The sequence below is a fragment of the Falco biarmicus genome, chromosome 16 (assembly GCF_023638135.1).
Source record: "Falco biarmicus isolate bFalBia1 chromosome 16, bFalBia1.pri, whole genome shotgun sequence".
Lineage (NCBI taxonomy): Eukaryota > Metazoa > Chordata > Aves > Falconiformes > Falconidae > Falco > Falco biarmicus.
The window spans coordinates 9,726,761-9,750,207 of record NC_079303.1 but is presented as its reverse complement, the minus strand read 5'-3'; the positions used below and the strand labels follow the sequence as shown (position 1 = coordinate 9,750,207).

The following is a 23,447-nucleotide window of genomic DNA, read 5'->3' as shown; positions in this document are numbered from 1 at the left end:
ACCTTTTCTTTTCTAGTTAGTCAGACTAGATGCCTTTCTCAACACAAACAGAGCATTGCCATTTATTTATTTATTGATTGATTGATTGATTAAGACCTTGTGCTGTTTCACAGGTGCAGCAGCTGTTTCTTGGCTTTCTCCACACCCTGGGCTGGGCCCCTGATGCTCACGGTGTCACTGCCAGAGCCCTTGGTGGGGAAGTGGATGTGGACTCCACCACACTCCTTGACGATGGAGCAGACGAAGCGGCCTTTGGCACCAATGAGGGAACTGTGCAGTTTGGAAGGAATAGAGACCTCCACCTCTGTGCTGTTGGCCTAAGGGAGGACAGTACCAGCCTCTTGAGTCAAGCTGCAGAAATGTGTTTGCACCCACTCTGCTTACCCTCTGACTCCCACCTTGCTAGGAGCTTTATACAGCTGGAAGAAATGCCTGAGCAGAGGGCTTGGAGACTGGCTACTCCTGACAGGAGCAGTCACAGACTTTGGTTTACGAGTCACGAACAGACCGACACGTTTGTCTCCACCCTGCCCTCATCCATTACAACCACGTCTGTATCTGTGTCTTCTAGCAACATTGTCAAGTCCCTCAACCGCAAAAGGCCAGTCGCTTCACTTACCAGCTCCTTCTGGATGGCAAGAATCCTGTGGCGAGCAGCCTCACAGTTTGCCCTCTTGCCTGTGATAACAATTGTCTCCGAGCTGCTGTTCTTTGCTGGGAAATCAATTTTGGTGTTGCTTTCTTTACGGATCTGCCACAAAGAAAAAAAAAATCATCTCAGAAGTGTCCCATGTCAGAAGAAAAGCCCTTGCAGGCTATATTTGACATCACCAATGAGCAGGAGAGAGCATCCAGTGGGCTTTTGCTGCAGGCAGCGATCATCACGAGCACTTGAGTTAGGAGCAATATCTCACCTTCTTGATGTTGGCACCTCCTTTCCCTATGATGTTCTTGTGGAACTGTTTGCAGATGGGGACAGAAATAGAAAAGCTGTTTTCAACCTAAGGGAGAAAGGAAGGGAGAACTGAAGATTACACTGTCGTGGCAAGGGAGGCCTGACTTCAGGAACTCTGATAAACGAGCTTTTGAAAATAGGCTTAGACCCAAGGAAGTTCTCTATACGAGGGACTTGTAAGACTAAACAAAGGCAAGGACGTTCCCCTATAGCCTTCACATAACAGGTACTACCCCCTGCCTCCATTCAGCCAAAACAGCGTCGACAGCTCCCTCCTCTTGAGGTGTTTTAGCTCTACCCAAGCCAGTAGAGCTCTGCTTTGCCCCAGGGTTATCCAGGCACGTAGGAGGGAACAAGCACTTCTGCTATTAAGCAGAGCACAAGCATTCCTCTGCTTTGAGAAGAGAGCATTGTGCTCATGAAACATTGAAAAGACTTACTTACATGCCTCTCCAGCTATAACAAAGAGAATCCTTCCTTCTCTGCAGCAAAAAAATGAATGCTGACTTTTCAAGAATGCTATGGATGAGTTTCATAACCAAGGGGTGTCATCCACCTGCCACACAATTTGTCTTCTGCAACCTCGATTAAGCATGTCAAGACATCCTATGGATGTGATAAACACCTCATCACCTCTGCTCTGTTGCCCCTTCTTCCCCCAGTTTCTTACTGGAACTAGTAACTCCAGCTCACCAGTTCCTTGACCATGGCTTCAATCTGTTCCTGAGCCACATGCACATCTTCCGTAGGTCCTTCCAAAGTGATGTTATCCTCTCCTCCAGTGAATTTGATGTGAACCTTGAGGTGAAAGACAATGAACCTCTTAAGAATTTGCCAAGATCCAAGCCAGGCCAATGCTCTTGGTCAGGCCTACACCATCGATCCCTGCCACTAAGAGATGTGCTCCTTCCCAAAAAGCCCAAACCAAATCCCCACAATTTTACAAGTCAGTAACTTAACGATTTCGGCCATATGGCAGTGCCTAGAGCCCAAGGCTCTGGTGCTGTCCCAGTTTCTGCAAGGGCTTTGGAGAAGTTTACTCATCTAGCCTTTATCTAGATACCGTCTAACTCACCAGGGAGAAGCCTTGCTGCACTCGCCATTTCCAGGTATCCTACTACATCAGTTCTCAAAACAGCACCACATAAAGCTTCCTTGGAAGGGCTCAACCCATGACAATAACATAGGATGAGCAGTGTTTGCAGCAGTAAAAGAGAGGGTTCCCTTGAACAGCAAAGATCTGTGTCATTTCCCCCTGGGTTTACCCACGCTAGAAGACACCTCTCTCTTCCGTGACGAGTGATCTGGACTAAACCTTTTTCTACGCCGGGGGTGCTAAGCTAACCAGCTCATCCATACCTTTGGCATCTGCTGAGTTATTTTGGCCAGGTTCTGTCCTTTCTTTCCGATAATGAAACGATGAAGCCAAGAGGGGGCAGAGACCGAGGAGACGGTAAAACTGTTGGCCTGAGAGACAGAAAAACAGAGAAGCTGTTTGATGGACAAACTGGGAGAGGCCTTCACAACAATTCAGTTCCAATTCCCATGCTGCACCTCCGGTATTGACTTCTAAGCTGCACCTCTAATGGCCCAAGAGAGAGCACCCCCGCTACACCTGTCAGTGCTCACAAATGTATCTTCGCGGGACCTTCAAAGGAGGCCTAGCCCATCTTGTCAGTACCTTTGCATAGACTTCAGTCAATGCTTGCCCAAGTTTCTCAGGCTTGCCTCGCAGTATCAGCGTCTCCGAGCTACTGTCAGTGGGTGGGATCTCGACAGAGACTCCAGTCTTCTCCAAGATCTCCTGCAGGGAATTCCCCTTGGGGCCGATGACATACTTGTGCTGGGACTTCTTCACCTCCACTGCAAGAGTAGTAGTCTTCTTTTTCTGTAGGGGCAGAGACACCGAGGCATCAATCACAAGGGGGCGGGGAAGGACAAGAGCGACAGGAAGAGGCACAAGATGCAGTCAAACTCTGCACCCAGCAAAGAGCAAAGCCAAGCTGAGCACAGTGGCTCGGCAGCACCCTAGCACCCCTTGGACCCCTGCCTACAGAAAGCCTTGTGCTCAAAAATTCACAGGGCAAGTACAAAACTAGCATGCTGGGTCAAGCTCCCTGGGACACGGCATGCAAGAGACCACACACACACACAGAGGCATGTCGTTGTCGTCGTCCCCGTCCCCCCGTTGGACAACAGGGTTCAACTCCCAGCCGTCTCCCAGGCAGTGCTGTGATGCAACACTGTGCAGGCTATAAGCCGATTGTTGAAATCCAGACCGGTACAAATACAGACCTAACCACGAGGAGAAACAGCCCAGCAACCCACAACAAGGATATTCACAGCAGCGTTGGCTGTGGGAAATAAACTGGAGTGACATTCACTCTTCAGCAACTTCTGCTTATGTAGCAACTTTGATACTGTCAGCTGGCCACCACTGTAGACTTCACGCTTCTTTCCTTCCTTAGTAGCCCCGGTGTGAACAAGAGCCAGGGGAGCTCTTGGTGGCCTGCTAATTCCCACGATACAGAAAAGCCAGAAATCTGTCACCTCCCGGATAGTATCAGCCCAGCTCCCACTCTGCCGAGTGAGGAAACGGTAGGATTCGGGGTCATGTACTGCAAGGGCTGCTGAGCCAGATGCAACCGAGGGATGCACAAAAGTAGAACAAGAAGGGAAGAGTGCCTAGGAGCGGGTGCCAGGGGAAGGTGGGAAGCTTTATGGACCATCCGTACCTTCTCCTCATAGATCTTCTTAACGCGAGCCACAGCCTGGGCTAGTTGCTCCTTTTCTCCGGTGAAGACTATCTCGGTCTTGTTGACACTGGGTGGAGGAATGTCGATGCGCGTCCCTGTGTCCTGCATGAGCTCCCTCACCAGCTTGTTGTAAGGGCCAGCAATGAAAGGGTGGTACACTTTCTCCACTTCCAGCCGCTCCACGGCACGCTTATCCTGGAAGAGCCCACAACAGACCTTGGTGGGAACTGCCCTCTATATTACAGTCTCTGCCAGGCACAGCTAAGCTCCCAGGGGTGTCCTGCCTGACACTCTGGCCCAAGCAACCTTCTCAGTTTGCGGGCTTGTAGATCTCCACCTCTTTCAATCTACAAATACGGTTGCTGCTGCTGCTCCTTGTTTACGATATTCACCCCTGTGATCTCCTGCCTTATCCCAGCTGGCACCTAAGACACTTCACTTCAACTATCAAATGCTTGTTTGGGCTTCAGAGATGGACAAAACGCAGCACAAGAAGTTTCAGGACCTGGCAGCGGTGCTCATACAGCCGGCGAGTGGCACAGTATACGTCTCCGTTCAGGCTAACGTTAGCCACTGACTCTAGCCACGGTGGCTACAAACTCCGACTATACCGTGGGGAAGCAAAAAGGCTGACCAGCTAATGCCATGAGAGAGATCACAGTACTGAGGTACCTGCTCAGCGGAGATAAGCAGGATCTCGTGCCGGGCCTTCTCAATCCCTTCTTTAGTGCCGCTGATCTTGATCTGGTTGCTGGGGTCATCTGGGCGGGGGATCTGCATTTTGGTTGCAGTTTTGAGCTTCAGGTCCTGCAGCTTCTCACCCTTCTTTCCAATGACAAAACGGTGGTGCTCCTTGGGGATGGCAACTGTCGCTGAAGCCTGCAGCAGAAGAACCAAGCATCTGTGAAAAGCCTTGCCTGCACTGGCAGATCCACAGGAACAGAGCCAGGGAAAGCCAGGTAGACGCTGCTCAGCGGTACTGCTCCTCAGAGCAAACACAACGCCTTCCCAGCACATTCTGTCTGAGGGCTGACACTGTACCGGTTGATCTACAGTTGCCTCCATGCCATGGTAGCGGCCTGGGTGAATGACCTGAATCCCCGCAGCAGCACAGTCCTAAGTGCACTTGTATCAGCTTAACATGCTTCTATATGCAAAGGGAAGAGTATGTTTTGGGAAAGGCAGTATCAGCGGAAATACTGTAACCAATAGCCCATCTTGATTTTCTTTGACAAGGTGTGAACCGCACAGGGGGGCTTATCTGGGATGGCTCTGCACTCTGATAACAGCTGTAAAATCCAGGGTTACAGATCTCTCTTCCAATAGGCCGTACCCTCTTCAGAAGCAGCTTAATGTGCATTGGGAAAAAAAGACTAGCTACCTGACCGAGAGCAACTGCCCTTATCCTACCAAAGAAAAAGTTACCATTGTTACTGGAGAGCGGCGGGGAGGCGACTGGGCGACCGCCCCCCGCAGCCCTGTCCCCTCGGGGGTGGCCCCGGCCCTCCCACCAACCCGCGGGGCAGCCGCCACAGACGGGGGAGCGCGACGTGACTCAGGGCTTTGGTTCGCGCCCTGGGTGCCGCCGGAGCACTCCCCGTTGCCGGCGCAGTGCGGGGCGGCCACTGCGTGGGGGAGCGGCTGGGGAGGCCGGCAGGCTGGGCGGGTGCAGGAGGCCGGTGGGCCGAGCCCCTCCGCGCAGCCCCCGCACCCCCGCTCGCTGCGGAGGGTTGCCCTGGCGGCACGTGGGCCACACCACGCCAATGGGAAAGGCCGAGACCACAGAGTGCAGTCGGGTGCTCGCTGGACATCCCGCTTGCGGAGCCCGTCTCTCTGCTGCCGCTGTCTTGTTGGAGGCAGCGCAACCCGCCCGGCCGCAGAGACGGGCCCGCACCCTCCTCCCGCTATAGCTGAGGCTATACCCCCAACCCCCACCGCCCGCCCCGCGCGGCCAGTGCCACCGCGTGCCCCGGGACCGGCCTTACCTCTAGTAGGCCCGCAGCTAAGCCTATGCTGGGCACGAGGCCCAGGGGCCTGCCGCCATCGTGGCCAAGGAGAGAGATGTGTGTGACCTCCCAACATACGGGTGGTCCCTCCCCTGTGTGCCCTTTGTCAGCCGGTTGCTAGGGGAAGAGCCCGACTCGTTCCCATAGCAACCGACCAAAGGGCACATGGGGGCGGGGCCACACCTGTGTTGGCAGGTCACGCACTTCTCTCCTCTTCACCAAGATGGTGCCCCGGGACCGGCTTCACCTCTCGTAGGCCTGCAGCGAAGCCTGTGCTGGGCACGAGGCCGAGGGGCCCGCCTCTTCCCGCCAGCTGTGCGCGTGGGAGCGGCGGTCGGGGTCGCTGGCTGCGCGAGGCGCGGGGCAAAGGTGAGGAGACGCGGCGGGAGGGGGGCGGCCAGCGGCGCTGCCCTCCCTCGGCGGGGCTCGGGGGTCTGCCTGCGTGGCCCCCGTCTGGAGGGGCGGTGCAGGACAGCCCCTTCCCCGGCTCTCCGGGAACTCTCCGGGAAGCCCCTCTGGGGTGCTGAGCAGGTGCTGGTGAGGAGGAAGCAGCCGAGGGGAGCTGCGGGGTGGGGCACACACACACCCCACCACCACCCCCATACCCACAAACACCCCCGCCCACCCCGGTCCATCCCTAAAATCCTTCATCAGTTCCCACCCGTCCGTCCCTAAACCCCTTCCCCCGCCCCCTCCCCTACTCCCGTCCCTCTGTCCCTGGCATGGCCCAACTGCCCAGCACCACCAGACCACTCTGGCCCAAACACCATAAGGCAATGGTTCCCACCTGACAATAGCAAGTCGAGGAACCTTTTTTTTCCTAAATAAAGACATTTTTGCTTCATATGCTGCCCACTACGCCAAATTATGTCTTGCTGACTGACTGGATACCCAGCAAAGATGAACTCCACATCAAATCGATCAAACATATCAATCATTGAAACATATCCAAGGCAGTTTCTTGTATTATAATACAGGAAAATAGCATGCAATATGATAAAAGGAAACAGCAGTAGCTATTGTGAGCGATATGACAAAAGAGCAATAGGAGCGAAGCACCAAATTGTCACTGCAAAGCCTTAACGTGACTAAGGAAAGGAGACATCACCAATTCCAACCCCAACATCACACAAGACCACCCTTTATCTGGGAGCGCCCTTGCAGCCGGCACCAGCAGTCTCTCGGGACCTGGGAAATTCCCCTGGAGAAGGTGCCAGAAAGGAATCCTCTTGCTGCTTCTCAATCTGCCCTGGCAGCCATATGACGCACATCATAAAAGTTCTGCTCCCTGCTTTCTGTGGTGAAAAATTGACCAAAACCTTTTGCGCTCATGCAGAGCCAAAAAAATACATTTTAGGAAAGCGCAGCATGGCTCCCCTGGAGAAGGTACCAGGAAGGAATTCTCTTGCTGCTTCTCAACCTGCCCTGGCACCCATGTGAGGAACAGCACAGCACAAAAATTCTGCTCCCTGATTTCTGTGGTGAGCAAAATTGACCCTTTAGAGTTGCAATCATTAAGAGCCCCAAAAAATCATCTTGGGAAAGTGCAGCACAGCTCCCCTGGAGAAGGTGCCAGGAAGGAATTCTCTTGCTGCTTCTCAACCTGCCCTGGCAGACGTGTGAGGCACAGCACAAAAGTTCTGCTCCCTGATTTCTGTGGTGAGCAAAATTGACACGGCACATTTGCAATAATACACAGACCCAAGAAGTCACCTTGGAAAAGTAAAAGCGCAACACTGCTCCCCTGGAGAAGGTGCAAGGAAGGAGTTCTCTTGCTGTTTCTCACCCTCCCCTTGCAGCCATGTAAGGAACAGCACAAAAGTGCTGCTCCCTGCTTTCTGCTCTGAGAAAAAGAAAATTGACCTCTCATACCTGGAATCATTCACATTCCAAAAGAAGCCACCTTGGGAACATGCAGCCCTGCTCCCCTGGAGAAGGTGCCAGGAAGGAATTCTCCTGCTGCTTTTCACCCTGCCCTGGTAGCCCTGTCAGGCACAGAGCATAAATTCTGCTCCCTGATTTCTGTGGTGAGCAAAATTGGCCTCTTTTCATTGGCAATCATGCACAGCCCAAAGAAACTCACCTTGACAAAGTGCAGCAGTGCTCCCTGGAGAAGGTGCCAGGAAGGAATTCTCTTGCTGTTTCTCTCCCTGCCCTTGCAACCATGTGGGGAGAAGCACAAAAGTTCTTCTCCCTGCTTTCTGTGGTGAGAAAATTGACTCGAACCTTTTGCACTCATGCAGAACCAGAGCTCACCCGGTGAAAGTGCAGCACTGCTCCCCTGGAGAAGGTGACAGGGAGGAATTCTCTTGCTGCTTCTCACCATGCCCTGGCAGCCATGTGAGGCACAGCACAAAAATTCTGCTCCCTGCTTTCTGTGGTGAATGAAATTGACCGGTTTAGTTGTACTCGTGCAGAGACAAGACTTTTCTTACTCGAAAGCAAAACCAGAAAGCCACACAGGCTTGGGAATCCTCTTGTTCTTCTGCGTGGCTGGTGACTTCCCATGGCTTTTCCGCAAGGCAGGAGAAACAACCATGAATTTGGAAGCCCGCGTAAATTCAAGTACACTTAGTCCTCTGACAGTCACTACTTATGGGCCAGCAGTCCTCTCACCCCTCCACAGATCTGCCTCTTAGTCCTCTAGCAGTCATCCTCCATGGAGGGACCACAAGTCCTCCATACCTACCTACCAACTCACCAGAAATGAGTCAGACCACATCAGAAGTAACACTGCCTGACCTGCAGGAGATATAGAAACCATCGTTACTGGTTGACAAGACAGAAAAAACACCACCATCCACCAGACAGCAGAAAAACAACCAGAAGAAACATTGTATACAAACCAAAGGCCCCCATCCAAACCCTGCAAAGGCCAAAAAGATGAAAAAAGGCACTCTCCACATAAAAAAACCAAACCAAAACCACACAAAGAACACATAATAAGATCACACTACCATAACCCCAGGAACTCAGAGCCAACAAACCCAGATTCTGTCCATAACAATAACACGCTTTAACGCTTCACTCGCTTAACCTCTGGCATACCACAACCTTGTCGCCCCCAAACCCCAGCACGCTGTAGCCCTAAGGCAACACAAAATGGAACACAAAGTCCCTGAAGATCTCCGCCAGGGCCTTCAAATGGTCCCTGACCTCAGGCATCGCAACCTTGAAGTGGGAGCCAGGTGGAGGCACCAGAACATCACCGGCACCCATCTTCACACCCTGAAACAGTGCCTGGGATAAACGCTCCTGGGCAGAAAGACTGAGGCACTCGGAGGCTTTGAACCGGCTGGCCACAGTCACAGGGCTTGAGCTCATCATTTCTGTGTCAGAGCCACCAGGCAGGTGGCCCCATCCTCCCAGAGAGACCGCTCAGGGCACCTGTACCCAGCTCCAGGGGGCTGGACACACAGCCTCGGATCCATGGGGGGGAGGGGTGCTTTAATCCTGGGAGCAGGATTTGTAACAGTGCCCCTGAGGAGGAAAGCCTCCTCAGGCCTGGAAGCCTGAGAGACATCCCTGCGCTGCTCCACACGTCACCAAAAGCAGGGGCTGAGGAAGGCTGCTTTGGGGCCCGTCGAGGGAACCAGCTCCCCCGGGCTGCTCTGCGGCCACCGGCTGCCGTTGCTGTCGCGCGGGTCTCAGTGCTGCTCTGCAGTCGGCCGTCACCTCCCTGCGCGACACTCTCCAGCGCAGCACACGTCTGCACTGGCTCTCCCTGGAGACAAAGATCACAAGCGAGGGATGGGCTTGGCTTTGCCCCCAGTCCCAGGCTGCCCCCAGAGAGACCTGCCACCCCCGCCCCAGCTGTGCGATGTGGGCACCACGTACAGCTGCAGACGTGGGTCAGGGCAGCTGTGGGCAGGGGGCAAGCCCCGTGGCGGTGCCCCCGGCGCTGGCAGCAGGCAGAGCTGGGGGAGCGAGGGGCAGCCCAGGGCAGCCGGCAGCTGGCGGCGGGGCCCGGCAGGGTGCAGCACCCTCAGCAATGCCCGGCTCCTTGCGCCTCGGCCCCAGGGCTGCAGCGCAGGGCTGGCCCCAGCCGGGGCTGGGCTGGGAACAGCCAGGCAGGGCCCCTGGCACCCCGGCACGCACCTGCTCCCTGCGTGGGGCGGCCTGGTCCTTTGCAATCGACCCCGTGGCACCCAGAGAAGGGCCCTGCCCTGGGCCTGAGCCATCGCTGCAGGCAGGAGGCCTTCCTCGGCGTCCGTCCCTCAAATCCCTCCCTCCGGCCCCCACGATCCATCCCTAAAACACTTCCCCTCGCCCCCAGTCCCTGCGAGCGGGGAATCCGCCTCCCCAGCTTTGAGCCCGGGCGGCGCAAGCCCCCCCAGGGCTCACCCTGCCATCCATGTGGTTCCTGGAAGAAACACCATCCCGCCATGCCCGCAGGCAAACCGCTATCCCTACGGACACAATGGGGGCAGCCGGCACGGGGCGGGGGGGGGGGGGGTGTCACTCTCGGGGCTATTCTAGTGAGCAACACTCAGAGAGGCCAAAAACTGGAGTGCAGGGGTGATGCCGGCATTACAGCCGGCTGCAAGCGAAAGGCACTCAATGGGCATGGGCGCTGCTGGGAGGGAAAGCGCCACGTCAGGACGGTCGGGAATCTCGGCTGGCTGGGAGGGAGCTCCATCGAGCGCTCAGAGTCGAGGCTTGAGATCCTTGCAGCCACGGAGGTTGTTGCACGGAGAGCTGCGCTAAGCAAGGCTGGTTTATCACTTTGGCTGCAACACGAGCGTGCTGCACCCATGCATGTGTGCTTCCCCTGAGCCGACAGAGAACTTTCTCTCCTGGGCTCTGTTCCCTCTGGGACAGCGGCTGTGAGCGAGGCAGGGCTGTCAGATATGCACAGCAGGGGTCGAGGGGCTCAGAACGGATAAACCCCCCGGCCTGCGCCCGGCCCTGCCCCTCTCTTACAGCCTCCATGGCAGTTCCCCTGCAGCTGAGTAGAACCATCAACGCTCTGTCTTCAGTGCAGTTTCTTGTACATAGAAAAAGGGGACAGCACAAAGCGTGAAGCAAAGCCAAGAAGGTGGCACCTGATTTTAAAAAGAATACATTCAGTACATCACAAAAAAATGCGGTGGAACTCACTCTTCCAATTGGGTTAGGCAGGAGGAAAATGGATTTGGAAAGCTCACTTCAAGCTATAAGGTGGCTACTGAACACAGACTCTCCCGTGCATGTCCTGCACATTGGTTCCGCGCCTTGGACATGCCTGCGGTTTCCCTGAAGCACCCTCTCTGGGTTACTCTTCCAAAGGGGTTCCTGGGACATCTGCATAGGGAAGCTGCCTGAAGCAATCACCGTTTGTTATCCTGTCAGGTTTCAGCCAGGGCAGATAGCCTGTGCATGCAGGGACTACAGACTTTTTCTGTAACTACAGACTTTTTCTGTTAACACACTGATCTTGCAGAGAAGTCATGCACTGTGCAATTAAAAACAGAGAACAGTGCGAAACTAGTTTTGGCCTTCAAGGCATTTCTGACCTAATTACATTGAACTTTATTTGCTCAGAAGCCCTTTAAAATTGCTCCAGTTGAAGGCAGTTTCCTGATCAGCTCTGGGTTCAGACTAACTCCTATACACCTACAGCCGTCCAACTCTGAAAAGTCACACAAGGACCCCCCTACATCACCCCAGCTTTGAAGTGTCACTTCCAGTGCCTCCCTCTGGGCTAGAAGCATTTCCTTCCTGCCCCAAACGGAATTTCAAAGCTTCAGAGACACCCTTTGGAGAGCCTGCCCCACCTCTCAGCACCATGAGGACACAGGTGCTGACGCCCAAAGGCACTTCCAAGTCCTGTCCCTGCCTTCCCCGCAGAACCCTCCACCTCCGAACTCTCCCCAGCCCCGGAGAAGGGGCAGGGATACCTCGCTGTGCTGGAAGCCGGGACAGCGCGAGGCAATTCAGCATCCTACAGCCGGATGGCCTCAACGTTCGGGGCCAGCAAAGCACCCTGCCCTGCGCACTACTGCAAAAGCAGGCTGAAGAAGGTTGCCATCCTACCAGAGCTGGAGGGGAAGAAACTGCAGTGAATATCACAGCAGGTACGCTGCCTGCAGCTGTTAGGTGCTACCGCTCAACGCCGTCCCAGGTAAGGAGTGCCGACACTTTCCTCAGCCTCACAGACCCCCTGCGAGCCCAGGGACCTGGCCTCACTGATTTAGGGCTCCCACAGACGGGAATTTGCTCTCCGAGGAAATGCAGTCATTGCAATCAACCTTTCCTCCCCAAAACATCAGCTGGAATGTGGATAACTGGCTAGCTGAAAAGGGTCACATAGACATAGTCCAGCTGGCTGGACAAAAATGCACATCGCTCTCAGCTTATCTGAAGTAAAGCAAAAATACACTGTCCTTGGCTGTCCTTGTTACACAATAACAGGAAGATTGCGGTGGGAAAAGAATGTTGCAGGTGGGAACAGAAAACTACAGAAGAGAAACAAGGGGCGGGCTTGGTATTTAGGCAACTAACCAATAATGAGCTTAACTTTTGTAATATGTATGAGCTAATTATAACAAGGTATAAAAGGTGACTGTGAGAAACAATAAACGACGTCTGCTGATCACTCATATTGAGTGACTGTGTCTTCCCTCCGTCGCGACAAATGGCGCCCGAACATTCAATTGCTGAAGTTCAGCATAAAAATCGTATCAAGCAGGATTCAACACACGCTGGATCACTCAACAGAAGAGTTGGCAAGGACATTGCCAAGAGATGCCAGACACGACTGGGTATCTGTTTTGGTGGTGACGACTAGATCTGGAAATCCCAGAGGGAAGCTGTACAGGGATTTACAAGGTCCTGCCTACGTATTTCCACAGTGAAAAGCAGCAGCCTGCTTGAATAGCATCCTGGAAGCTTCCATAGCCTTGCCAGGCTTTGGTAGGAGCCTCTTGGACCTTCACGCTTCCCAGGAGAAAGAGCAAAGAGCCTTCTCTTGACCCCTGTTTTCCTGGGGAAGAAACTGAAGCAACTCAGGTGCACTAAGGCAGATGGCACGTCTTTGCTGCGTTCTGGACCTCAGCTCCTGCACCAAGACCTCTGGGACCAAGCAACTCGGAGCTAACTACCAGCCAGCTGAACTGGTTTCCTTGCAGGTGCAGTGTCCAAAATGCATTACCTTCTCCAGTTCAGCAAACTGGAAAAACAGTGACTGTCTTCTCAGACCAACAGGAACAGTACAGGCTGTCCACGACACAGCACACATCGGGCACTTGACCAGGAGACTGCCCAAATACCACGTGCTTGTGGCCTCCCAGGGAATGGGTATATTTGTCCAACAGGGCCACATAACCATTTCAGAAGGTGCTGAGGATCAAGGAGGTTGGTGGTGGCTACTACAGCATGCTAGAGCACTTTCCAGGAGATCTGAGAGAGACAAAGCTCTAGAAAAGGCTCCCAACCCACGCACCAGGTATTTGCTACATCTTTTGCCGGTGCGCCCATTGGCATTCTGGTTTGGGGCTAAAGTGTAGTTTTGAAGCCGCTGCCAGCTCATCTCCACTTAAGAGCTCATTCTAATGAAGAATATTTGATCCCAGGGACCAGATCAAACCTACTGGAGAACCAGGTCCTGGACCACACCCTGTTTTTGTCAGGGTCTCGATACCAATTGCTTTGATCTACAATCTCTGATTGCACTTGCTACTCTAGACAAACTGCTGATAAAGCTGCTGATAAATTCTTAAATGTCTCTTCCACCAGCTCAGAGCTTGCCCATTTCTTAACACTGCCCTTGGTCTGCAGGAACTGAGCTCCTAGAGCTGTCGTCTGCCCCGCAGGATCTTCCACAGCCCAAGGGCAGTCCAGCTGCCTTCTTACAATTGCTCCTTCAGTCTAACAGAATCAGTCTTGCACGACTGTGCTCTGAAGACACCGTTGCACTATAAAACTCCACTCTGCAGCTTGCAGGGTTTTAGCAGAGGTTGCGCCATGCTTCAAACACTATAATCAACAGCAAAACCCACGTGCCCTGCCCATCTCCAGCCACGGCAGCAGCACGGCAGCTCAGGTGCTCCGGTTCCTTTTTGTCGCTGTTTCCCAACTATATTATCACGCCACAGTGTTTTGCACAAAAAAAGATGAGCTCCCTACCTCTGCGTGCTGATGCAGTAGCGGGCCTCCCGGTTACCAACATTGCGAACCAGCAGCGTTTTCTGGGTGCTGTACTTGACTGGACAGGCTGAGAAGTTCACCTGGTCGGGGAAGTCCAGGATAGCTCGGGCACCTATAGCTCGGAGAGGCACAACAAACTTCTCCCCTTTCTGTGATGCAGATGAGCTCGTGGAAATAATCCTGCAGGGAAAGAAACAATCTCAGCACAATGCTTTTAGTACTCTCCCCATGGCAGAAGGAAAATTGCTGTTTTCTAGGACTGTAGCAGTATCATTCAGTAACGCAACAGTACTTTTTACCTTCATGACCTTTCATTCCAGTAGCATGACTTGCACAGGGTTGTTAACTTGCAAAGAAGAAACAAGCCCACTGATTCACCCGCTTTCGCAGCAAGCTGGCAGCACCACAATTATCTGATGCTTTGATTCCGAGGCACCAAAACAGAGTCGCTTCACGCAAGGGATCACAGCACTAATGGAACCTGCTTCAATCGCCACCGCAGACTGTTGGAAGCACCACTGAGGATCCAGCTGTGCCACAGCACTAACTCCAATGCCAGCAACGCGGCGACCTCGTTGAAGCTTGGCAGGGGATGCTCAGGTACACTTTCAAAAGGACTTCAGCACATGCATGGTCAACGGTCAGTCTTTGGTGAAATACTTCACAAGCTGGACACAGTAATTGCGGCAGTGTCAGGGCAGTGTAGGGTACGGGTGTATTTCCTGCCCCTTCTCACAGCGTTATAGGGCCAAGGCTGGGGACACGCACCCTTCAAAAGCCACCTGACCCATCTCCCCACACCAGAGCCGGCTCAGCTCCAGACCCAAACTGTTTTTGCAAGAGGTTTCACAAGTACTTAAAAGCACTAACAGTTCCACCCCTGCCCTCAGCAGCCTACGCCAGCTCTGCGCTAGAGTTAAAGGGTGTTAGCTGTGTCTGAACTCAGTTTCCCTTTACATCTCACCCAGCCCCAGGGGACACAGAGACAGCTCTGGCTGATGCCTTAATCGAACCCCTCTGTAAGGTCTGTTCTAGAGGAGTAAGTGACGGGGTGCCTGGTTAGCACACCCACCCCAGGCAGGCGGCATCGGGAGCTGCACACGGGGGACACTCAGACACCCCACCAGAGCAAAGCCGGCTGTGCAGTCCCAGCCACTGGCTCGTTCAGAACAGAGCCAGGCAATCCCCCCCGCGCCCCGGCTGCCTGGCGTTTAGCAGCAGGAAGGCAAATCAAATTACCAAAAGCATTTTACTGTAGGGATGAGCAGAGCAGTCTCCAGATGTATGGCATGGCGTCGCTGCGCTGGAACTATCACCTTGCCCCCACTGAAATCAGTGGTAAAGCTGCTGCCATAGGGCCAGGAGCCATTACCCCCAGCAGCGCTCTTGTTGATGAGCTGATCAAAGCTCTGCTTCTCATCACTCACTCGCTGCCCTGGTTTTTTCCTCAGTGCTTTTAATTAATTTGATATTTTCATCATTGTTGAAGCAGCAGGTGCTTTGATTTAGGAATTGCATACAGCAGCAAACTCCCTTCAGCAGAACTGATCCAGACTCCTCCACGGCTGGGATTTCCGCTCCCATCCCCATCCCCTCCTGGAAGGGCCCTAAGGCAGCCAGCCCAGGCACAGACACGTACCTATTGCTCTAACGCAAGCGCTGACAGCCAGCGCCTCACCCACCACCCAGCACCTCGCCTACCACCTGCTCAGCTGGGGTTTAAGGTTGTCAACACAGATGCTGCCCCATTCAAGACAAAAAGAATAATCTCTTTTTCTAGACATCTCAAATATTCACCCTAGAAACTGCAGAAGGGCTTTTGCTTTTCCTATTTGGAATGTAAAATACTAGGAAGGGAACTGCAGCAAGCAACCTGCATGATTTAATACCACATTTCAGGAAAGCGTTTCATCTTCAGCAAGTCGTTCTGAATTAGCAAGTTTGTACTCAATCTTGCAGCTAAGCCCTCTAAAATAAAAGCTATGGGCAGCCCATATGAATTTAAAGCACCTGTTATCTGGGTACTTCACGTCCTGCACTGTTTAGATCCTCAGAAACTCATTAGCAAATGAAGAATGTTATTTGCTTTTGTTGTTGTTCTTTTGGCCACACTACTGTAACAAAGGCATTGCAAAGCCAATTGAAAGCTACCTGCCTTATTAAGTCTTGGCATGCCATATTTACTTATCTCCCTCTTCCAGGTGCCAGGTAGGCAGGGGAGGATGCAAGTTCAGATCAGCAGGAGGATAAAGAAAAAAGGAACTTCAACAACTGGAGCTACTTGAAGGAAGTAAAAGGAAGTAATTGTCAAGTCGTTGTCATTGCTAAGGAGCAAACGGATCAACAGCAATGCAATTAAGAGCCCAAGAAATAAATCCCCCCCTCCCCCAAAAGCAAGCACAGGCAGCCTTCCCAGCTCCATTGCTGGTGAGGGGCACTGGGACCACCTGCACAGCAATGCACAAGGGATTTCTCCATGGACCTGAGGGCAAGGCTAAAGCAGCAAGGATTTGGTTTCACAGAGACAACCACGACCTTGGGAGAGAAAGCTGCCTCTCACCATTCATGCAGATGCACATCATGTCCCAAGCCCCCTCTCCAGGGACACCGTGGGACATGGCATCCCGTGCAAGGCTTGACTCAGCACTTCAGAGCAGGCTGACCCTTCAGCCACGCTCTACCACCCCACCAAAGTGGGACCTTGCACCAGGCTGAATGCAGCGTCAGCCCAAACAGGGCGAAACCCAAGGCAGGAGGGGTGCTAGGCAGAAGCTGGCTGTTTGTGACACTGTGGACCCATGGTCCCTTAAGCTTTTGAAAGCTGAATTGCCCTCCCTTGGGGGCAACAGGTTGCAAAGTCTCTACTGCAGCACTGCCTCGTGCTACGAGGGCACTAACCCTGCTACACACTTGCTTGCAGCCTAGGGGCACAGTTGAGACCAGTGCAAAATGTTGTTCTGCTTCGCAACTGCAAACGCTTAGCAGACTGTTTAAGACCAGGTTTCTAAATAAACGTGCCTGGATGACAGAGGGGTTGCATCCCATCTATGCTCTAAAGTTTGCTGTGTTTAGACACAGCTTCAGGCTATAGGTTTTCATGCAAATATGACTTCATCCTTCATACAACTCCCCTCTCAGTTTCAAGGAAGATACAGACAGTTGTACGATGGTTCCCCTTCTCGTGCTCCCCTGTGACAAGCAGTAAATTACAAGCTCTGGCCTTCCAGGTTTCACCACTGGCATCTGAACTGGCACCCACTGAGACTGAAGCAGCTGCTCGTCTTGGGTGTTGTTTCAGGCTCTTTGTAAACTCAGGCTAACAGTAATTACTGTCACAGCAATATTAACCCTAACTGCCCAGAACCCCAAACTCAGATGTCAGTTTCCCTGCATAACCTATCCCAAATGCTTCACTGAATTCCTTGCAGCAGCCAACTTGCACAGAAAAGATCCTTGTAGCATGAGGTCACACGGCAAGCCAAGCAGGGAAAGCTCCCGCTGAAACCCCGATACCAGAAAGTCTGGAAAATAAGGGCCGTGACAACAGAGGAGAGACCGGAGGATGAAGATCCGTTCGCAGCAGAGGGGGTGCCCCTGCGCCTGCCCCCCTCAGCCGCCGGTTCGCAGGAGTCTTTGAAATGAGTCACTTGGCTTCACGTTCATGTGGCGCCGGGCCATTTGCCTTGGTCTTCTGCCCCTTTCCTCCCCACACGAGTCATCTTGAAAGTATACTTGGAATAGCTTCTGGGCGCTACAAAGCATCTAACAGGGCTGCGCTGAATTGTAAAGGACTTCATTTCAGTCATGCAATAACTCACTGTCCTGTCATATTTCATAGTAATCAATGTGCATTAATTCAGTCTCCACCGAGCACCAGTAATGAATTTCACAAACCTCACAGACTGAACTTGCATTGCCTGAAAACAGTGCACTGCTACAGTGAAAAGAGCAAGACGACAACACGGAATAAGCTGTGCTATGTTTTTATGTGCTTCTTACTTCCTTCTTCCTTTACAATAAACTATTAATAAGCCTGTAGGACGCACAAATGGAAGTATTTCTGTCTGTTGTTTATCTGCCAGTCAGTGCCACAATGGTTTCCAGTTCAGCAGAGGCCGTCAGACCGTAATGCAAGAACATGTGGGAACAGGGGCTGGCACGAGAACACCCACGCTGTACAACTGGAGCCATACAACAGAAACGTGCAAATCAGAAGCAGCAAGAGTAACAAATTGGAAATGTTGCCCAGCAGAAAAATTAGCAGTTCATTTATAACACAAGTGCCAATAAACCAAGAGGCACACCAGCTGTTTATTTACTGACAGTCCAACCACGTGGCACATTCCCAAATGACTGTGAGACAGCAGGAAACTGCTCATTTTCCAAGAAAGGGCTACGTGGCATTTCAGCCACTAACAACTCACAAGGCCCTACTACTTAGGGCTTAGCCACAATTTTACTCCTTTGAATCAGGAGTGACTTCGCTGAAGTCAGACTTACCCCAGGGAAGAACAGATTCAAAGCAAGAGAATTATACAAACCAACTCCCCATCAGGAAGACCCGCATCCCAGTTCACTGGGTTACCCACAGTCCCTGTGGATCGTGCAGCATCAGGGATGTAGAGGTTGTTCAAAGGCAGCACTCCTGAGCCTTCCACAACTAACACACAGATACTCTGCAGGCAAGCAACTGCAAGCCCAGCGCAGGTGGCTTTACAGAACCATTTCCCAAAGCCTGCCTCTTGGCTAAGGGCTTTGCAAGGTGCTCTGCACATCCTGACCATGCTACTGATGCATTTCTAGCTCAGCTACAGCACTCTGGCACTCCGCTGATTCACGCTCCATCAAGTATGAGCCAAAACATTCCGTTTGTACAACATTCTGGTTCTGCTGTACAATCCCCTTGTGCTCCTCACCAAGCAGCCCACATCGCTCCCCCAATGCCCTGCAAGGAGCACAAAACCCAGGTCAGCAGAAACTGCCGTGGTGTCGCTGAAGCTGTGCAGAGGACCTCGCTGGCACAGCTCCCTAATGCCACACACTCACCAGTTCAAGGGCAAGACAAGGGACAAAGTACTGGACATGAGTGCTCCTGGGGGTTCTCTCACCCTACTTCTATTTGGGGTGATGTTCATCTGTTGCTCTGCTGCTTCTCTCTAGCTGAAGAGCAGCAATTTGCCCTTCATGGGAACCGATTTACTTCCACCCCAAAAATGAATGCTCATGAATACTAATAAATCACATTTTAAAGGAAGCAGCGTCCTCTGCAAAGCCTACCTCGGTGAGGTTAAGCTCTTATGTCACTTGGGCAGTACGGAGAACTGCCCTAGGCCAAGGTCATTTTAACCTTCCATACGAATGATGTAAAACCATTTCTCAGTCCCTCCCCAAAGCAACAGATCATTTCACAAGCTCAGGGAGCCAGGGGCCGCAGGGCATTTCCTCTTTAGTTTGCTACAGCCACGCTGTTTGAGGATAGGACAGGGCATTAAACTAAATCTAAGCAGCAAACAGAAGATGAGAGAACAGCTGTGCCCAAAGAGAGAGCCTGCACCTCTGGCCTGGTGTGGAAACGCCAGCTGGCTCAGAGCGACCCCCTCACCTTGCATCACCCACAAATTCACACAAAGAACTGTGCCAAGAGGCAGCAGAGTGCTGGTGCAAAGAATCAGCCTGTCTGTCTGTGTTCCCCTGTAGGACAAGGCCTCAAGGACAAGAGTCCAAGTACTGATCGCCTGATGAGTAGAGACTTGTTAGAACTTGCAGGGCACAAGCCCTGGGAACCAAGGAACAAGCTAACTGCAGACCCCTGAGCCGTCACAGTTGAGGAGGCAACCAGACGGACAGAGAAACAAGTAGCCAGAGAAGGGAACGGATGGCGCCGATATGTAACTTTGTTAATCAAGAAAGCCGCGTAGAAAGAAACCCCCTAATTTGGGAATAGAAATTGTTGCTATGTCAAGGTAAACTAATAAGTTCCTATTGTTCTAACGGTGTGCCTTAAATATCAACCGATCAGTGTTTTTTACACTAAGATTTAACCAATCAGTGTGTAATATGTAGAAGGTAGAAACGTATAATTGTAAGAAAATCACTAATAAACCAACAACTTGCTTGCATCAAGCTGTGTCCCGTCTCTTCATTCGCCGCAAATTGGTGACCCCGACGTGATCCAGTGAAGGATCTGACGTGGAGGGACTCTCGAATTGCCTAACTGAGCGACATGCAGCGAATCCCACAGAACTCTGAATGATCCGCTGAAAGGAAGCGGGAGCCGGCCAGAAATCCCTCCGGAGTTGAGAGGTGAGCTGTGGGAAATCCGTAATGGGGAATCAGGCTTCGTCCCCAGAAGGAGACGTTTATGAGCTTATGAAAGGTCTCCCTAACAAACATGAGAAAAGTATTTCTGGGCATGACCTTAAAGCAATGCTTAAGTGGGTGCAAGTAAATATGCCCGCAGTGACTGCAACTACAATTTTCACGCGGGAACTTTGGGACGACACAGGGGTGAAATTGTGGGATTCTGCGACAAAAGGCAATACTGAGTCCCACCGTCTGCTCTCTTCGTGGAGAGTTATTTTTGAGACTATGAAAGCACAAAAAGAAAAGGCAGAGGAAGGAGAGGAGGAGTCGCAAGCTCATATAGCCCTGTCCTTATCAGCCTCTAAATCACAGTGCTCTAAACCCCTGGGTGTCAATGCAGTGGGGTATCCGCCAGAAGAAGACCCCTTTGACCCGGGACCGGTAGACCCTGAACAAGAGCCTGATTTATACCCTCCTGATCTGCGTGATGTGTGGGCAAAAATAAAGAAACAAGCCTTAAAGGAGGGGGATCTAGAAATGGCTAAAACTATAGTTGCTCCGGTCTTGTATTCTCAGGGTCTGGCAGGGGGAGCACGATGGGAGGCTCTTTCCTTTTCGGTTGTTAAAGAACTGCGCCGCACTGTTACGGAACGTGGCATTTCTTCTCCCTATTTTATAAGCCTGTTATCTTCTGTGTTTGATACTTATGTCATGCTCCTCATGATTTGAAACCTTTAGCACGATTGCTGCTAACCCCGACTCAGTATACGTTGTGGGAGTCGCACTGGAGAGGGGGACTGCCAGCACTCCTGCTCACGTACGTTAACCATAATGATGCTGCATTAGCTGCACTGACAATAGAGCATCTTACGGGCACCGGGGCACGTGCTGATCCGGTAGCGCGGGCTCAACACTGCCCCCGTGCGGCTCTCGAGGCAATTAGAGAAGAGGCGAAAAAGGCTTTTTTCCAGGTTCCTGATGTACAAAAGCCACAAAAAGCTTTTACTAACATCACTCAGGAGTCTCGAGAACCTTATATGCAGTTTATTGATAGACTAAAACAGGCTTTGGAACATCAAGTAGATAATGCGGAAGCTTGGGATATATTGCTAACAAAACTAGCTGTTGAAAATGCTAATGCCGATTGTAAAAGGCTACTGAAGTCTCTTCCCAACCCAAACCCCACTCTGGTGGAAATGGTGGAAGCATGTAACCGAATCGGTACGGTTGACCACAAGTTTGAAGCTATGGCTGCTGCTTTTGCAACGATGCGTGGTGTGGGGAATTGCTATGGTTGTGGTAAGCCTGGTCATCTAAAAAGAAATTGTCTTGCTCGGGCTGCGGGGAATAAACAACAACCTCCTGGTCCTGGAGTTTGTCCGAAATGTCGGAAAGGGCGTCATTATGCTAATCGATGTCGATCTAAGTATGACTTCCAGGGACAACCGATACAGGGAAACCGACCACGGAGCGCGGGGCAGCGATGCGCGCAGACACAAGTGCCACAGCTGACATTTCAACAAGCTCGGAGAGAAGCACCGACACCTCAAGTCCCTGTCCAGCAACCTCAGGCAGCGCCGGATTGGACCTGGCAACCTCACACACAGTAACACTGCTCGATTCCTCGGTTCATTTATTATCAACAAATGTCAAAGGACCATTACCCCCTGATACACAAGCTCTGTTAATTGGTAGATCTTCCACAACATTTTTTGGTCTATTTGTTTTACCAGGTGTTATTGACTATGACAGTGTGGACGAAATCAAAATTATGGCACGGACTCCATTTCCACCCTGTACGATAGCTCAGGGTAGTAGAATAGCGCAATTGATTCTGATCCCGGCAGGGGTGAGCTCTCTTATCACTGATCATCCTCCGCAGAGGAGGGGAGGTTTTGGATCCACAGGGTTACCTCACATTTTGTGGGTACAATCCATTTCTCCACAGCGACCTATGTATCAGTGTACCCTTATTTACAATGACCAACAAATAGCACTAAATGGGATCATTGACACTGGAGCTGATGTCACCGTAATTTCTCAAGCCAAATGGCCTCCGCAATGGCCACTGACTAATGTCTCTCAGGCACTGGCTGGGATAGGGGGGACCGGTAACAGTCGTCAGAGTTTGGAACTAATTCAAATTCAAGGACCAGAGGGACATGTGGCTTCTGTTAAACCTTTTGTGCTACCTGTCCCTATGGTTTTGTGGGGACGTGATGTATTGTCACAATGGGGAATGTCTATCCGCACACATTTTTAGATGGGGTCACTGAAGTGCACGACACCCTAAAAATAACCTGGAAATCTGATGTTCCTATTTGGGTGGATCAATGGCCCCTTCCTTTGGAAAAACTTCACGCGCTTCAAAACTTAGTCTCAGAACAACTGTCCCAAGGACACATTGTACCTTCTACTAGCCCATGGAATTGACCTGTTTTTGTTATTAAAAAACAAACTGGCAAGTGGCGCTTGCTCCATGATCTCAGAAAAATTAATGATGCTATGGAAGATATGGGAGCCCTCCAACCTGGGCTCCCGTCCCCAGCTATGATCCCTCGACACTGGCATCTGACTGTCATAGATCTTAAAGATTGCTTTTTCAGTATCCCGTTACATCCAGATGATGCCCCGAAATTTGCCTTTTCATTTCCAAGCATCACCATGCAAGCTCCATTGCAGAGATATCCGTGGGTTGTACTGCCACAAGGTATGAAAAATAGCCCTACAATGTGTCAATGGTACGTTGCAAAAATACTCAGTCCTGTCCAAAATGCTATGCCTACTGTGTTATTGTATCATTATATGGATGACCTTTTAGTGGCAGCACAACATCACGAAGTCATGGAGAAAGCTGTAGCCCTTGTCACAGATGCCGTGAATTCGGCAGGTCTCTGTATAGCAACAGAAAAGGTCCAGAAGTTTCCCCCTTGGAAATATCTGGGCTGGCGAATAAGAGCACAAACTATTGTTCCTCAACCATTGCAGATCAATACCAATGTAAGAAACCTGCATGATGCACAAAAATTACTGGGAACAATAAATTGGGTTCGACCACTATTGGGAATTTCTAATACAGACTTGGGTCCTCTGTTTGACCTACTAAAAGGGGACACTAATCCTCGTTCTCCACGTAATCTTAACCCTGAAGCAGATACATCTTTACAAAAGGTTGCCTCAGCTATCGCCTCTCGACAGGCCCACCGATGGGCCCCTGAACTACCTTTTTACTTGATTATTTTAAACCCTGCTCGACAGCCTCATGCCCTGATATTTCAATGGGACCTTCAGAACTCAGAC

At 51.7% G+C, this 23,447-nt stretch overlaps 1 protein-coding gene across 1 annotated transcript; it reads right to left on the bottom strand.

Annotated features, from left to right (window-relative positions):
- Positions 1-102: 102 nt before the first annotated feature.
- On the bottom strand, positions 103-14,635 carry LOC130159864 (vigilin-like). The gene is made up of 11 exons (XM_056361895.1): positions 14,613-14,635; positions 13,824-14,024; positions 12,850-12,886; positions 4,384-4,590; positions 3,691-3,906; positions 2,637-2,843; positions 2,321-2,422; positions 1,649-1,693; positions 915-1,001; positions 620-751; positions 103-317 (listed from the first exon to the last, which is right to left on the bottom strand). The coding sequence occupies exons 1-11, from the start codon at positions 14,633-14,635 to the stop codon at positions 108-110; spliced, it is 1,467 nt and encodes a 488-aa protein (XP_056217870.1). The 3' UTR covers positions 103-107.
- Between the last annotated feature and the right edge of the window lie 8,812 nt (positions 14,636-23,447).

What these genes read in the sequence shown, in the direction of transcription:
- LOC130159864 (XM_056361895.1), bottom strand. Translation starts at nt 14,635, where the DNA reads ATGGGTCAGGTGGCTTTTGAAGG. An exon ending in TACTGCATCAGCACGCAGAG is followed by an intron (nt 12,887 to 13,823) that starts GTAGGGAGCTCA and finishes TGGTCTGAGAAG; the next exon opens with ACAGTCACTGTTTTTCCAGT. An exon ending in TGCTTATCTCCGCTGAGCAG is followed by an intron (nt 3,907 to 4,383) that starts GTACCTCAGTAC and finishes GGGCTCTTCCAG; the next exon opens with GATAAGCGTGCCGTGGAGCG.